Source organism: Hyla sarda, chromosome 6, assembly GCF_029499605.1.
Source record: "Hyla sarda isolate aHylSar1 chromosome 6, aHylSar1.hap1, whole genome shotgun sequence".
In the NCBI taxonomy this organism is placed as follows: Eukaryota; Metazoa; Chordata; class Amphibia; order Anura; family Hylidae; genus Hyla; species Hyla sarda.
In genome coordinates this window covers 274,103,367-274,121,147 of record NC_079194.1, presented here as the reverse complement: position 1 = coordinate 274,121,147, position 17,781 = coordinate 274,103,367, and the positions used below count along the sequence as shown (strand labels likewise).

At 47.4% G+C, this 17,781-nt stretch overlaps 1 protein-coding gene across 3 annotated transcripts in view; it reads right to left on the bottom strand.

Moving 5' to 3' along the window:
* Positions 1-17,781, bottom strand: part of SPTBN2 (spectrin beta, non-erythrocytic 2) — a 224,575-nt gene that overhangs the window by 27,106 nt on the left and 179,688 nt on the right. For all 3 annotated transcript variants that reach the window (XM_056527360.1, XM_056527358.1, XM_056527359.1), the window contains 4 exons: positions 16,736-16,938; positions 14,243-14,333; positions 2,902-3,048; positions 635-898 (listed from right to left, as the gene is read on the bottom strand). In XM_056527360.1, the coding sequence (XP_056383335.1) occupies positions 635-898; positions 2,902-3,048; positions 14,243-14,333; positions 16,736-16,938 (705 nt within the window). The remainder of the gene's footprint in view (positions 1-634; positions 899-2,901; positions 3,049-14,242; positions 14,334-16,735; positions 16,939-17,781) is intronic.

Here is a 17,781-nt window from a genome sequence, read left to right as displayed (position 1 = left end):
GTCTCGGATTTTTCCCAGGTTGCAATGTGGCCGAGACCTGACTCACTAGTCATCTGATGACAGGGAGCCTGTCTGCCTCAATGGGTGGAGGGATCGCTTGGTGGGAGAGAGATCAATCTGTAACTAATGCAACAGCTGTAGGCACCCTGATTGAAAACCACAGGTCTGCAGCTCATTTATGTTTCAATGGGTGGGGTGGCTGATGTGCGAGAGGGAGGAAAATGGAATTGCGGGATTTGTAGTCAAAAAAAGAAAAGTCTAACAGGAAATGCAAGTTCACAAAAAGCTAGCCACAGTGTTATGGTAATCTCACAACATAGCCATTTAGCCCCAAGATAAGTGCAGATCGTTCCAAAGCATGTCCATTACTGTCTGCCAGGTACGTACTAAAATCACCTTATGGTGGAGAACCCCTTTAATGGGGTATGTCAAGTGTCTGGTAGAGATATGGCAGCAGATAGTTTTGAAATTCTCCCGCCAGAGGCTCAAAACGTGGTGTGAATAAACCCGAACTTCTACTTTCTTCAAAACTTCTAGTGTCACAAAATCTGTAAATGTATTTACCGCCCCCCCCCCCCCCCAAATAAATAAATAAATAAACCATACAGAGATTACACCTAAAGACATCCCCTACCTGTTGCTTTTTTAATAGTATGTTAACACTGGTTAGATCTTTCCCATAATCATCAGATTGGAGCTGGCCCTCCAGATTTTGCAACCAGCCTTCTAAAGCAGAGCAACTCTGTGTGAACAGCTCTGCTCTGTTGGCATCAAACAGACACTGTGCTTTACTTTGCGTGGTGGATTCCAGTTCATCCCAAAGAGCATGTAAGGAATCCAGTTTCTCTCGCACAACTGCTTCTAGTTCTGGTTTTTCTGCGATAAGCTGCTGTCCTTCCTATAAGAAAAGATTTTTCAAAGGGAGAATGAAAACATTATTTTTGAATAAAACAAGAAGAAATCAGCATCAATGAGAATAAGTGCATAGTGGAAGTTACCAACCTCACACACTTAAAGGGGTACTCCACCCCTAGACATCTTATCCCCTATCCAAAGGTAACGATGCTTCGGCCCCTGTATAGCCCGTCATCAGACACAGAGTGCGTTCGCTCTGTGCAGTGATGACGGCGGGGTCACGGGGGGTCCCCAGCGGCTGGTCCCCTACGATCAGACATCTTATCCTCTATTCTTTGGATGAGGCAGTTGCAAATTGTCTACATAGTCAGCTGGTTGTTAAGCTAATGAAAACAGGGGCCTCCACACCAGGTGTTTGGGCACACTGGACTTTGACATGCCTGATTCTTTTTTCCCTGGAGGTCTGGTAATGAATTAGCCCCTCCCTTCCCATTAAAATTAACATAAGTGTCTCCAGTGAAAACATATTGATGGCCTATTCTCAGGCTGCCGACATCAGGAACACCCCACTGATCAGATGTTCTGCAGAGACACCGCACACTCGCAACACAGTGAACAAGCAGAAGGCTCCGATCATTGTGCAGTGGCCATGCTGGGCTATTGCAGCTAAGATGCCATTCACTTAAAAGAGCCATTGTAATTTTGAGCTTTTTCCAAATGACAGCAAGACTTTACTGGCAACCCACTGATCAGATATCGATGGCCTATTCTGAGGTCTTCTAAAAAGAGTTGGCCAGTACAGTAACCCGCCGACATGCGATGGCCCCGACATATGATCAAATCGACATACGATGGCCTCTCAGAGGCCATCGCATGTCGATGTCAGCATCGACATACGATGCTTTTATATGTCGGGGCCATCACATTAGCTGCTATCCAATAGCGCAAAATGCTTAAGCTGCTGTCGGATAGCAGTTTAAGCATCCCGGACAGGTTCACTTACCTATCCCCGCTGCTCCGGGTCCACTTCGCGATCCTCCAGTGTTTTCTGCATCTTCTCCGGGGTCCGGGCCTTGCTTTCCGGCGTCGTTATTACGTCGCTGCACATGCCGTCCCGGTGCCGCAACGTAATAACGTCGCCAGAAAGCAAGGCCCGGACATCGGAGAAGATGCGAAAAAAGCTGGAGGATCCCAAAGAAGACGCCGGAGCAGCGGGACAGCATCGGGAGCCCCTGGGACAGCATCTGGAGCCCCTGGGACAGCATCGGGAGCGGTGAGGACCTGGTCCGGAGCGGCAGGGACAGGTGAGTACAGCTTCCTATACTTTACATTGCACAAATCCCTCAACATACGATGGATTCGACAAACGATGGGTCGTTTGGAACGAATTACCATTGTATGTTGAGGGACCACTGTATATATAATGGCCCTTATTTACTAAGAGTGTTGTGTAGGTTACTTTGTGGGTTTCAATTCCCTACAATTTATTTTCCACGGTATTCACTAAGATTTTCCTTTTTTTTTTATACACATGCTCTGATCTGTCTGGTTTTTCTCAGCTGAAATCCACCACATTTTCTGTGGAAACCTTAGTAAATTTGTTTGGTTTTTGTGAAAATGTCGGGAACACGCCCCTTTTCCAAGCAACCACGCCCCTTTTTTGGGTTTTCGCGAGTTAAGCAAGGTTTTTTCAATTCTGGCGCAAAATCGGGCGCAGACAGAATTTCTGGCGCATTGCGACAGAATCTGGCGCAAAACCAGGCAAAACCTGTCGGGTTTGCAATAGTAAATGAGGGCCAATGTATGTGGACTGAAAATCTGTCACACAAAACGTGGTGTAGATAAGGGGGTGGTCTGCTCAAAGAGGTGTTAGTTTTAATAGGAACAAGAAACACACAAAATATAAAAACAAAAACACACATGTGGTAGTTGAAAGCTTCTTTGCTCCAGAGATTATATCTGGTGGATACCTCCTCAAGTCCTAGTTTTTATAAATAGTATTCGAGTGTTCTACTTCAGTTTCAGAATGGTATTACTTCTATGTACCTTGTCTATTTTGTCCAGCCAGTCTTTATTTGATGCCAGCTCAGCCATAAATGCTTGATGCTTCTGCCATTTGCTGTGAAGGTTACGAGCTTCATCATAAGAGACATCTTGAGCTGTCAACATCTTCTCATTAATCCACAGAGTCAACTGTAAGGAAGGTCACAATATATTATTCTAGATCACAACTATGCAGAACATTTAGTGTATGTCTGAAACACAGATTTTTAAACTTGTTTTATTGAAAAGTGAATAAATAGACATACAGCGTAAACACAGAATATGAAAGCATACGACAAAATAACATTCAGTACATCATGATGTAACAGACCCTATCTTTAAGTGGATCTCCACCTCAGGTCATCATAGGTTCATAGTTCTGTGACGTTTCAGTTCTTAAAGGGGTACTCCACTGCTGAGCATTTGGAACCAATTGTTCCAAACGCTGGAGCTGACGCCGGGAGCTCGTGGTGTTATAGCCACGCCCCCTCATGACATTACGCCCCACCCCCTCAATGCACGTCTATGGGAGGGGGCGTGATGGATGTCTCAAGGATTTCACAGATTCAGGAAGATCGTAGAAAACATATAGTTTATTCAATAATGACACGTTTCGGGTTGGAGCGCCCTTCTTCAGATTGGTATTAACAATGAACAGACATACAGTGTATTTATAGGCAAATAAAACCCCCAAATTGCAGGTAAAATGGAGGAGGGGTAAAAGGTCACAGAAGTGATGTAGATAATACAGGACAGGTGGAAACAATCACATAAACACAAGAAAAGTATAAATGCAAATACATTAAACTGTATACAAGCTATGAGTTCTTATTGGTCTGTAACAGAATATCAAATAGAAGCCTTGTGATCTGTGAATCCGGGTGCGCGATGGCACCGAGGCTTGCAGCACATGGATGATGCGCCATAAGATGAGTGGTCAGTCTATGTTTACATGCCGAGCGGGGCTTGAACAAAGAGCCGTGGAATAAACATAAACTGTGGAGAAAAGAGAACTGTAAGTAACATACCTCCTTAGGAAGAACATAAGGATCGAGATCGGGAGAAACGCTTCAATGATGCGCAGCGTTTGGGTAGTGAGCGAGGTGGCCGCCAATAGGGGAGCGATGTGTCACCCCTATGACGCATCGCTCCCCTATTGGCGGCCACCTTGCTCACTACCCGAATGCTGTCATACACTGCGCATTATTGAGGCGTTTCTCCCGATCTCGATCCTTATATTATTCCTACAGAGGTATGTTACTAACACAGTTGTTCTCCACAGTTTATGTTTATATCATGGCATATAAACATAGACCGACCACTGATCTTCCGGCGCATCATCCGTGCGCTGCAAGCCTCGGTGCAATCGCGCACCTGGATTCACGGATCACAAGTCCTCTATTTGATATTCCGTTACAGACCAATATGAACTCATAGAATATATACAGTTTAATGTATTTGCATTTATACTTTTCTTGTGTTTATGTAATTATGTTTCTACTTGTCCTCTATTATCTACGTCACTTCTGTGACCTTTTACCTCAACCGCTCCTCCATTTTACCTGCCTTTTGGAGCTTTTATTTGCCTATAAATACACTGTATGTCCTTTAATTGTTATTCCAATCTGACGAAGGGAGCTCCAACCCGAAACGAGTCATTGGTGAATAACCTATATGTTTTCTACTATCTATATCACCTACATTCTCCCAAGGAAAGATTAAATACTCATTTACCACTAGATAGCAACAACTACAATATAATAAACCTACACTTACCAATAAAGATATACTCAATTATCATGAATCCGAAAACTTTATTAAATAACATTTTACATAATTATCAAAAAACTGCTCAAAAAGGACAGACACCCCTAAGCCATAAAAAACATGCACCCCAGTAGGCACAGTGTCCCCAGCCGTTTAATCATCAAGAAAATTGCAACACACTTATATAAGATAGTAAATCCTCCTCCGTATGTATATACACAATATGCCAGGTAATGCTAGAGTAACATATATAACATATTAATACACATAATAACATGCATTACCTGTTCCTAGTATGTTACCAGCGGCCATTTGGGGACCCCTGGGCACCCTCGACGGACGTCATTTCGTGGGCTAACCCACTTCATCAGGAGATAGTGTAGTTATGCTCACCCGGCTATTTATGTTCTGTTCTCTCCTATCGGTGTACACGCCGATCCCCGGAAACGGAAGCCATACCCCGCGGCGTCACAGGCTTCAGCTGGCATGTGACCATGACAGCTTCCGCCCAGACTAGCGGTGTGTGCACTCCGGGAACAGACATACAGTGGTCCCTCAACATACGATGGTTTCAACAAACGATGGTCCATTTGGAACGGATTACCATCGTATGTTGAGGGATCCGTGCAATGTAAAGTATAGGACAGTGGTCTACAACCTGTGGACCTCCAGATGTTGCAAAACTACAACACCCAGCGGCTGTCTGGGCATGCTGGGAGTTGTAGTTTTGTAACATCTGGAGGTCCGCAGGTTGAAGACCACTGGTATTGGAGGTTATACTCACGTGTCCCTGCCGCTCCGGACCTTCACCACTGCCCTGGATGTCGCCCTCCAACGCTGTCGCCACGTCCCCGGGGTGTCCTCGACGCTCCGGCAAGGCCTCTGCTTCCCCGGCATCCTCGCTCTCCATCGCCGCCATCACGCACGCCGCTCCCATTGGATGACGGGACATCGTGCGCAGCGACGTGATGACGATTATGGAGAGCGCCGACGAAGCAGGGGATCCCGAAGAGGACGCACCAGAGCCCCGAGGACAGGTAAGTGATCGTCAGTGGACCACACGGGGCACCTTAAACGTCTATCCGGTGGCAGCTGAAGCAGTCTGCACTGCCGGATAGCCGTTTATGCGATGGCCCCGACATACAAAAGCATCGTATGTTGATGCTGCCTTCAACATGCGATTGCATCTGAGAGGCCATCGTATGTTGAAATTATCGTATGTCGGGGCCATCATAGGTCGGAGGGTCACTGTATACTACATGTAAGAAGTAGCCATACAATCTATAACCAAAATATGAATCAATTGTTCCCCAAATGGCCCCTAGTTGAGTATTAACATACTGGAACAGGCAATATCATGTTTTAAACACAATTACAATACTGAATATAAGTAGAATCTATTCCTAATTCCTATCATAGAGGTCACTTCTCAAAATGTCAAACAACTTATTTTAAATACAATCCCTTTATTATTAACATAAATATACTGTTATATATCATTCTAAAATCCTTCTTTTTCATTTTTACAAGGGGAAAAAGGAGAAAAAGCCACCAAAATGTGTAACCTAATTTCTCTCGAGTAAGGAAATACCTCCCATGTGTATGTGAAGTGTTCTGTGGGTGCACTAGAGGGCTCAGAAGGGAAAGAGCGACATTGGGCTTTTGGAGAGCGAATTTTACTGAAATGGTTTTTGGGGGGAATGTCGCATTTAGGAAGCCCCCTTGGTGCCAGAACAGCAAAACCCCACCCACATGGCATACTATTTGGCAAACTACACCCCTCAATGCACATAACAAGGGGTATAGTGAGCCTTAACACCCCACAGGCGATTGACAAATTTTCACTAAAGTTGGACATGAAAATGAAAAAAGGAGATTTTTGTTTACTTACCGTAAAATCTCTTTCTCAAAGGATCCATTGGGGGGACACAGACCGTGGGTGTATGCTGCTGTCTCTAGGAGGTGTGACACTATAGTAATAAAAAAAAGTCGGCTCCTCCCAGCTGGATATACCCACCTTCAGTCTCTGAGCTAATCAGTTTAAGTTCCAGAGCAATAGGAGGAGACCAACAGGTCAAAGAAAAACACAAAACTGTCCGAGAACCAGAAGAAAAAAACATAACTGAACACACCCTCGGACAGAGAACCAAAGGAAAATCCCAAAAAGGCCTGGAGCTGTGTCCCCCAATGGATCCTTTGAGAAAGAGATTACGGTAAGAAAACAAAAAAACTCCTTTTCTCTATTGGCTCCATTGGGGGACAAAGACCGTGGGACGTACCAAAGCCGTCCCTTGGGTGGGCAGATAAGCAGTCAGGTAGACGGCCGATCCACTGCCGCCTGCAACACTTTACGACCCAGACTAGCATCAGCCGATGCGAAAGTATGAACTTGGTAAAACCTCGAGAAAGTGTGCAAAGACGACCAGGTAGCCGCCTTGCAAATCTGCGAGGCCGAGGCTCTATTCTGGAGAGCCCAGGATGCCCCAACAGAATGGGTAGAATGAGCCACAACCCTGAAAGGAGGAATCTTCCCCTTACAGCGATAGGCTTCCGAAATGGCGGACCGAATCCACTGAGAAATGGTGGCCTTGGAAGCAGGTTGTCCCTTGCGACGACCTTCCGTGAGGACGAAAAAGGAATCACACTGATGAAACGAAGAAGTGATGGAGAGACAAGACCGAACAGCCCGAACTACATCCAGCTTGTGTAGTAAGCACTCCTTAGAATGAGAAGGAGCCGGGAAAAATGACGGGAGGACAATGTCCTCATTGAGATGAAAGGCCGAGACCACCTTAGGCAAAAAGGAACGTTCTGACCGGAAAACAACCTTGTCCTCGTGGATCACCAGAAACGGAGAACGGCAGGAAAGAGCTACCAACTCAGACACCCTCCGGATGGAGGTGATAGCAACAAGAAACGCCACTTTCCAAGAAAGGAGGCGGAGAGACACCTCTCTAAGGGGCTAAAAGGGTGCACCCTGGAGGGCACTCAGAACCAAATTCAAGTCCCAAGGGGGAGAGGGTGACTGATAAGGAGGAACAGCGTGCGCCACTCCTTGAAGGAAGGTCCGGACATGAGAATTAGAAGCCAGGGGCCGCTGGAAAAGAACAGCAAGGGCCGAAACCTGACCTTTAAGTGAACTGAGAGACAACCCCAGTTCCAACCCCGACTGCAAACAGGAGAAAAGACAGGGAACACCAACAAAAATAAGACCGCCAAGTACGGTGGTAAATTATTGCGGTGGAGGGCTTACGAGCCTTGAGCATGGTGTGAATGACTTGGGAAGAGAACCCGCGGGCCATCAAAATCGCGGTCTCAACCGCCACGCCGTCAAATGCAGCGACTGTAAATTGGGGTGGCAAAGAGGACCCTGAGAGGGCGGAGCGGAAGGCGCAGTGGCGCGTCGTCCAGGAGCCAGACTACATTGGCGTACGCTGGAGCTACCAGAATGGCGGGGACGTCCTCTGCCTTGAGCTTCCTCAGCACCCTGGGAAGGAGCGGAAGAGGAGGGAACAGATAGGGTAGGCAAACCCTGCCCAAGGAATCACTAGGGCGTCCACGGCCAGAGCCTGAGGGTCCCGGGACTTGGACACAAAAGGAAGGATCTTCCGATTGTGCCGGGACGCGAAGAGGTCCACGTCCGGAATGCCCCAGAGGTCGCAGAGCTGCGCGAAGACCTCCGGATGTAGAGACCACTCGCCGGGGTCAGGTGAGGACCGACTAAGGAAGTCCGCTTCCCAGTTGAGCGCTCCCGGAATGTGAATCGCCGAAATGGCCGGAACCTTGCTCTCCGCCCAGGTGAGAATCTTGGTCACCTCGGCCATGGCTGCCGAGCTGCAAGTGCCGCCCTGTCGATTTATGTACGCCACGGCCGTGGCGTTATCTGACTGAACGCGGACAGGACAGGACTGAAGACGGGACTCCCAATGAAGAAGACAAAGAAGAATCGCCCGTAATTCCAATATGTTTATTGGAAGAAGGGTCTCCTGGGAAGGCCAGAGTCCCTGAACCATCCAATCCCTGAACACGCCGCCCCAGCCAGAGAGGTTGGCATCCATTGTAACAACCTGCCAGTGAAGGGGAAGAAACGACCGCCCTTGGAGAAGAAGGGGGGGAGCGGAGCCACCAGAGCAGAGACTGACGGACCCTGCAAGGGAGAACAATCTAACGATTGAGGGACAGAGGAGACCTGTTCCATCGAGAGAGAATCGCCAGTTGAAGGGGGCGGTAATGAAACTGGGCAAAGGGTACGGCCTCCATAGTTGCCACCATCCGACCCAGGACTTCCATACAAGTGCGGATGGAGACTGATACCTGGGTCCGATGGGAGCGGACCCCCGACCGGAGCGCCAGACGTTTGTCCGGCGGAAGACAAATTCGGGCAGAGGCCGTGTCGAATCAAAGTCCCAGGAAGGTTAGAGACTGGGTAGGACGGAGGACTGACTTGTCCCGGTTGACCATCCACCCGAAGCGAGTCAGAGTGTGGAGAGTGACGTCCAGATTCTCCAGAGTCTGGGCTCTGGTTGGAGCCTTGATGAGAAGGTCATCCAGATAGGGTATCACCGAGATTCCCCTCGACCGTAACAGGCCCATCACTGGCGCAAGGATCTTTGTAAAGACCCGAGGAGCCGTGGCTAGACCGAAGGGGAGGGCTACAAATTGAAAGTGCACCTCCGGAACCGCAAAGCGGAGGTACCGATGATGGCCTGGAAATATTCGCACATGGAGGTAGGCATCCTTGATGTCCACCGATGAAAGGAACTCCCCTTGTTCCAGGGACGCCACCACCGAACGGAGAGATTCCATTCGGAAGTGGCGGATGAGAAGGTGACGGTTGAGACGCTTGAGGTCTAGGATTGGTCGCACAGAACCATCCTTCTTAGGGACCACAAAAAGATTTGAATAGAAACCCCGAAACCGTTCCCCTGAAGGAACGGGAACGATAACCCCCTGGAGAAGCAGAGACTGGAGAGCCGCTCGAAATTGCTTCGCCAGAGGAGACCGGGGGGCCCGGGATCGAAAAAAGCAATCCCTCGGAAGGGAAGCGGATTCGATTTGGTAACAGTTGGACACCCGTCCCTGACCCAAGAGTCCTGAATGTGTGAGGTCCAGATGTCTTGAAAAAGCAAGAGACGACCTCCCACCCGAGAAGAAACCGCGGGTGGGGGCCTCACTTCATGCAGAAGTGGGTTTGCGGTTGCCTGATTTGGGCGCATAATGGCCGGACCGGTTGGAGTCCGACTTCCAAGAAAGGCGTGCCCGGAACGAGGGAGCCTTCTTGTCCCGCGAGGGCGCCTGCCCGGACCCTTTGCTGGAGCCAGAGGTCCGAAAGGACCGAAAGGAAAAGGATTTCCTTTGGGAAGTAGGGCAAGCCTTATTTTGAGGTAACAAGTAACTCTTACCTCCCGTTGCCTCAGAGATAATCTCATCAAGGCGTTTGCCAAAAAGACGGCCACTCGTAAAGGGAAGCTCAGTGAGAGAGAGACCTTTTGGAAGCGGCATCCGCATTCCAAGCTTTAAGCCACATAGAGCGGCGGAGAGCCACTAGGTGACCCACAGCAAAGGCAGAACAACGGGCTGACTGCATGGAAGCTGCGCACAGAAAGTCCCCAGCTTTAGAGCATTGGAGAGCCAGAGCAGATAGATCCTCTGAGGGGGATCCCGCTAAGATATCCTGATGGAGCTTTTGGCACCACTCCGACAGGGCCTTGGACACCCATGTCGAGGCGAAGATGGGAAGAAGAGAAGAGCCAGCTGCTTCATAAGCAAACTTTGCTAAGGATTCTACCTTCTTGTACGTGGGATCCTTGAAGGCAGCGGCATCTGCCAGAGGCAGTGTAGTCGCCTTAGAGATCCGGGAGATTGGTGGATCCACTGAGGGAGGGGAAACCACCTTAGCGACAAAGTCCTTGTCAAATGGATAACGTTCTTGAATTGTCTTGATTCCCGGGAACCTCTTGTCTGGATGTTTCCATGCAGATTCCAGAATGTCTTCAAAGTCAGCGTGAGAGCTGAACCTTTGAGGTGCTGGCTTAGCACGATGAAAGGATACTCCTGGATTGACATCCGAAGATCCTGGGTCCTCTAAGTGAAAGGTGTCTCTTATGGCTGTCACCAATGAGTTCACCGTTGCAATCGAGTCCGAGCGGTCCTCTGAGTCAGATGCCGGCTCGGAAGCCTCGTCCAACAGTTCACCAGGGGAATGTGAATGAGTAGAGGCAGTCCTGGAGGGGGGCGACGCTGACCGGGTACGCGGCTCTGGAGTGGCAGAGCGGCGACTCCGAGAACGTCCTCTGGAGGAGCGACGTTTGTGCCCAGATGACAGGGGGGGCGGGACCCACAAGGGGAACGCTCACGTCTATCTGAAGACTCAATGGAAGAGTCAGACGAGGCACCCCTAGTACGCTTGTGAGAGAGTGAAGTATGTGGAGACGAGGAGCGGGCCCTCTCAGAGGTCCTGTGCAGAGAAGAGCCCTTCAAGGCGGACACCACTTCCCGGGAGGCCTCAGCCACCGAACGGGAGACTTGGGTCAAGTCAGCCATATACTGGGTCATGGAAGAAACCCAGGCTGGTGGAGCGGCTGAACCCACCGGGACCGAAAGGGCATCAGGGGGTAAGTGGGCTCAGCAGAGCCAGACATCTTGGTATTACAGTGCTTACAGACAAAATAAGTAACTGAAGTTCCAGGTTTCTGTTTAGAGGGAGGAACAGCTCTGGGTACGGACAGAATGTGGAAAAAGACAGGAACTTTCTCACCCTAGTCTGGGTCCCCTGTCAGCTGCAGTGAGGAGAACCCGCTCCGTGCAGCTAGAGTGATGGAACAGGCCAGCCAATAGGAAGAGAGGGGCACGCCTGAAGCAAGGCACTAACTAACTGACCCCTTCTTACTGAAAATCGCGCCTACGGCGCTGATTGGAGGCTGCTTCGCGCCTCTGAGAGCTCCCAGCCCTGTGGGCTGAGCTATAGAACGGACAAGAAGAACTGTAATGGTGCCCGCTCCTTGTCCCGAGCGCACATATCATCCGCATCTGCGCTCGGGGGAATAGAGCGGGCGGCCTAAACGCAGGCAGAGACTGCCGGAGAAAGTGAAAGTAAGCCGGTGCTGAAAGCCCCCGGCCCGTACCAGCGTCGCGACTGTCAGCCGCGTATAAGGCGCTGCCGGCAAAGTGAAAGCAAGCCAGCGCTGAGAGTGCCCGGCCCGTCCCAGTGCCGCGGCTAACAGCCGCATATAAGGCGCTGTGGACATAGTCTCACTAAACACACACATAAAGTGAAGTGCCCCATATATTACATGCCCCCTCAGGTGCCACTGCTCCCCCAGAATAAAAGTGCAGTCCCTGTATAAACCAGCCACATAACCTGAAAGGTGGGCCAAAAACAGGCGGTCTCCAGAGGTTGCAAGTCTGTACCTATAGAGAAAAGGGGGGGAAGTACTTACCTCAGTCAGAAGAACTTATCTAATGGAGTTTTCAGTGAAGTCTTCATTCAGCTTTAGTTACCTGTACCATGCCTGGCTGCTATGCGCAAGCGAGGCGAGCAGGGAAATAGGGGGACCCAGACCCATGAGGTACCAACCCAGGCGCTGACCGTTGGCGAGGGGGGATGAACAGCACATATACGCAATGTCTGTGCCCCCTTACTCGCATTGGGGAAACAGGGAACCGGAGTCCCTGAGTCCCCACCGGAAAACAGAAAAGAAAAAGGAATAAAAAACTAAACACGTCCCTATACTAGGAAAAAAAAAATCAGAAGACCTGGTCTGGAGAATTCCAGACCATGTCCACCTCCTTCAGACACTACGCTTAAACTGATTAGCTCAGAGCCTGAAGATGGGTATATCCTGCTGGGAGGAGCCGACTTTTTTTTTTTATTACCATAGTGTCACACCTACTAGAGACAGCAGCATACACCCACGGTCTGTGTCCCCCAATGGAGCCAATAGAGAAATTAGATTTTTTTTCACTAAAATGTTGGTGTTGCCGCAAATCTTTCATTTTTACAAGGGGTAATAGGAGAAAAAGCCCCCAAAAGTTGTAACCCCATTTCTTCTGAGTGTGGAAATCCACCATATGTGGATGTTAAGTGCTCTGCGGACCCACTACAGGGCTAAGAAGAGAAGGAGCGCCATTGGGCTTTTGGAGAGAGAATTTGGTTGGAATAGAAGTCAGGGGCCATGTGCGTTCACAAAGCCCCCTGTGCTACCAGAACAGTGGACCCCCCCCCCCCCACATGTGACCCTATTTCGGAAACTACACCCCTCACGGAATGTAACAAGAGGTGCAGTGAGAATTTACACCCCACAGGTGTCTGACCGATTATTTTTTTTTGAACAGTGGTCCATGAAAATGAAAAATAAAAATGTTCCAAAGATCTGTCAGACACCTGTGGGGTGTAAATGCTCACTGCACCTCTTGTTACATTATGTGAGGGGTGTAGTTTCTGAAATGGGGTCACATGTGGGGGGGGGGTCCACTGTTCTGGCACCATGGGGGCTTTGTAAATGCACATGGCCTTCAATTCAAGCCAGATGTTGCAGAACTGCAACTCCCAGCATGACTGACTGTCCAGGCATGCTGAGTTGTAGTTTTACAACATCTGGAGGGCCACAGTTTGGAGACCACTGCACGGTTGTCCCAAACTGTAGCCCTCCATATTTTGTAAAACTACAACTCCCAGCATGCACTGACAGCCGAAGGGCAAGCTGAGAGTTGTAGTTATGCAACAGCTGGGAGGGGCACAGTTTGGAACCCAGTGTAGTGGTCTCCAAACTGTGTCCCCCCAGATGCTGCAATACTACAACTCCAAGCAAGCCCAGACTACTGCCCAGGCATGCTTAGAGTTGTAGTTCTGTAACATCTACGACTTCAGATGTTGCCAAACTACAACCCCCAGCATGCCTGACTGTCTATGGATGCTGGGAATTGTAGTTTTGTAACATCTGAAGGGACACAGTTTTGAAACCACTGCACCTCCAGGTGTTGCAAAACTTCAACTACCAGGATACCGAGACTGTCCAGGCATGCTGGGAGTTGTAGTTCTGTAACATCTTGCCCTTCAGATGTTGCAGAACTAAAACTCGCAGCATGCCTTTGGCTGTCTGGGCATGCTGAGAGTAGTAGTTTTGCAACATCTGGAGTACCACAGTTTGGAGACCACTGCACAGTGGTCTCCAAACTGTGGACCTCCAGATGTTGCAAAATTACAACTGCTAGCATGCCCAGACAGCCAAATGCTTTCTGGGCATGTTCGAAGTTGTAGTTTTTAGAACTTTTACAAGGACGCTGTGAAGATCACTCACCAACGATCTTCACTGCCACCTGCGGTCTCCGCTGCCACAACCGTCACAGCTGCTGATCACAGCAGCCGCTGATCACACCTGCTGATCACCGGTAAGCAGCCCTCTGCCACCCCGACTCTGAACTTTAACTCTCCCACCCCCCTCCTGCCATTGGTCAGTCAGTTCTGACTGACCAATGGCAGGGGATAGAAGGAGCTGGCACCCCTGCCACCTGGCTCCTATCCTTCATGGTGATCAGGCCATCTCTGAAATTATTTTATTTAGAAGAAGCTGTGTACCTCTTGACAGTCCTGGAGGAAATGTTGTAGATCACGATTGTCCTTTAATCGAGATAGAACATCATTAGCTGCTGCTCTGTTTTTCTTGTGTCTAGGGAGGATGAAAAAAGTATAATGAAATATTAAAACATAACACAGAAGGATAACAAATAAGTAAAATTAGGTAAGGGCCATGTCTCAAATTAGTCCAATATCAAATACAGATGATATTGACACAAAAACAAACTATACCTTTATACAAACACATTTCACAAGTATTTCTCACAGAAAAGGATTGCAGTAACACATGTTTTGCTATACACATGTTTATTCCCTTTGTGTGTATTTGAACTAAACCAAAAAAGGGAGGGGAAAAAAAGCAAATTGGACATAATGTCACCAAACTCCAAAAATGGTCTGGACAAAATTATTGGCACCCTTTCAAAATTGTGGAAAAATAAGATTGTTTCAAGCATGTGATGCTCCTTTAAACTCACCTGGGGCAAGTAACAGGTGTGGGCAATATAAAAAATCACACCTAAAAGCAGATAAAAAGGAGATAAGTTCACTTAGTCTTTGCATTGTGTGCCTGTGTGTGTCACACTAAGCATGGACAACAGAAAGAGAAGAGAACTGTCTGAGGACTTGAGAACCATAATTGTGGAAAATTATCAACAATCTGAAGGTTACAAATCCATCTTCAGAGATGTACATTTGCCTCTGTCCACAGTGCGCAACATTATCAAGAAGTTTGCAACCCATGGCACTGTAGCTAATCTCCCTGGGTGTGGACGGAAGAGAAAAATTGATGAAAGGTGTCAACGCAGGATAGTCCAGATGGTGGATAAGCAGCCTCAAACAAGTTCCAAAGATATTCAAGCTGTCCTGCAGGTTCAGGAAGTAGTGTCAGCGCGAACTATCCGTCAACATTAAAATGAAACTCTATGGCAGGAGACCCAGGAGGACCCCACTACTGACACAGACATAAAAAATAAAGACTACATTTTGCTAAAATGAACTTGAGTAAGCCACAATCCTTCTGGGAAAATGTCTTGTGGAAAGAGGAGACCAAGATAAAGCTTTTTGGTAAAGCACATCATTTTACTGTTTGCCGAAAACGGAATGAGGCCTACAAATGGAAAGAACATAGTACCTACAGTGAAATATGGTGGAGGTTCAATTATGTTTTAGGGTTGTTTTGCTGCCTCTGGCACTGGGTGCCTTGAATGTGTGCAAGGCATCATGAAATCTGAGGATTACCAAAGGATTTTGGGTCGCACTGTACAGTCACGTATCAGAAAGCTCCGAGATCTTGGGTCTTCCAGCAGGACAATGACCCCAAACATACGTCACAAATCACCCAGAAATGGATGGCAACAAAGCGCTGGAGAGTTCTGAAGTGGCCGTAAATGAGTCCAGCTCTAAATCCCATTGAACACCTGTAGAGAGATCTTAAAATTGCTGTTGGGAAAAGGCGCCCTTCCATTAAGAGACCTGGAGCAGTTTGCAAAGGAAGAGTGGTCCAATATTCCGGCTGAGAGGTGTAAGAAGCTTATTGATGGTTATAGGAAGCGACTGATTTCAGTTATTTTTTCCAAAGGGTATGCAACCAAATATTAAGTTAAGGGTGCCAATAATTTTGTCCAGCCAATTTTTGAAATTTGGTGTGTGCTTATTTTCCTCCTTTTTTGGTTTAGTTCCAATACAGACAAAGGGAATAAACATGTGTATAGCAAAACATGTGTTACTGCAATCCTTTTCTGTGAGAAATACTTTATTTTCTTGAAAAATTTCAGGGTGCCAACATTTACATCCATGACTGTAGGTCATCAATATCAACACACCAGTCGCAGATCGCTACATACATTGTGTAGTGGCCATTCTAGGTTCCATCAACTTAGCTCCCACTAAAGTGCATAGGAGCTGCAGTAACCGGTCACGGCCACTACACAGAGAATAGAGCTGTCTTCCGGAGAAGGGGGGAAAAAAAAAAAAAAAACTGACCCTTAGCCGAGTGTGACCCAAGACCCACCGTTAATGCTGGGCATCGCCGATCTGGCCGATGCCTGACATTTACCCTTTAGACATAGCAATCAAAGTTAATTGCAGAGTCTAAAATGCGGAGTTAAGGGTGCTGGTTAGTTCAGGGCAGCTGAGGAAAAAACTAAAATGCAAAAACTTAAGGTCTAAATGGTCAAAAAGTCAAAACTTAAGGACCTCCTTAAGGTCAAAATGGACTTGGTCCTTAAGGGGTTAAAACATGTATATATGTGTGTGAGTGTATATCTATCTATATCTATCTCCATCTCTCTATCTATATGTATCTCTCTATATCTATCTATATCTGTCTCTCTATATCTATAGATAGATAGATAGAAAAACTTGTCAAGAAAACCAATGCCTTGACCAATTGGAAGTAACTTGACATGAGTTTACGTCCAGAGTCCAAGTCACTCAATTTACATACAAATATCTGACTTAACAGGTGCCTCCATCTAACGGATAACCGCTCACCTTTCATCAATGGATGTGACTTTTTCCTGAATCTTCTCAGAGTTGACATTGTCCTCCAGAATGAGCTTCTTCCCCGATTCTACTAGACCACGTATTTTTTCATCGTTCGCATCCATGGTGGTCATAAAGTCCTCATGGCGCTTGATAGCCGCTTCAGCTGCCTGGAGGGTAGAGGGCATTTCCGTATGGGATAGGACATACTCCTAAGAAAAAGTAAAATGGAACATTGTTAGGTCATTAAAAAAAGAAGACTACAGGTTATTATTCTCACTTTGCTATATGATTCTAGAAGTAAATGTTTGAGCAGACCGATAAGTACTTGTCAGACGTATTTAGGAATTAAAAGGCTTGTAAATCATCAAAGTGGAACTCCAGCATTTTAAATCTTATCCCCTACCAACAATATAGGAGATAAGTGTCCCCAGAACAGCTTTTCTGGCTTCCCTGCATGGAAAGGGGTCAAACACACCCTCCATACATTCTGTATAGAGACAGCAGAGTACAGCACCCCAGAAACCCGCACCCTCCACCACCAAAATAAAACATAAAAAGATCAGACAGGGGATAAGATTTAAAACACTGGAGTGCTTCATTAAAGGGTTACTTTAACATTTAAAAACTTAAAAGGGGTACTCCAGTGGAAAAAAAAGTCATATCACCTGGCTCCAAAAAGTTTAACAGATTTGTGATTACTTCTATTAAAAAATCTTAATCCTTCCAGTACTTGTCAGCTGTGTATACTACAGAGGAAATTAGTTGTTATTTTCTGTCTGCCCACAGTGCTTTCTGCTGCCACTTCTGTCCATGTCAAGAACTGTCCAGAATAGAAGCAAATCTTCATAGCAAACCCCTTGTGCCTCGGATAGTTCCTGACATGGACAGAGGTGTCAGCAGAGAGCACTGTGGTCAGAGAACAGAACTACTTATCAGATGCTGTATACTACAGGGGAAGTTGAGTACTGGAAGGATGAAGATTTTTTTTTTTAACAGAAGTAATTTACAAATCTGTTTAAAAGGAAATCTGTCACCAGTGTCACCTGCACTAA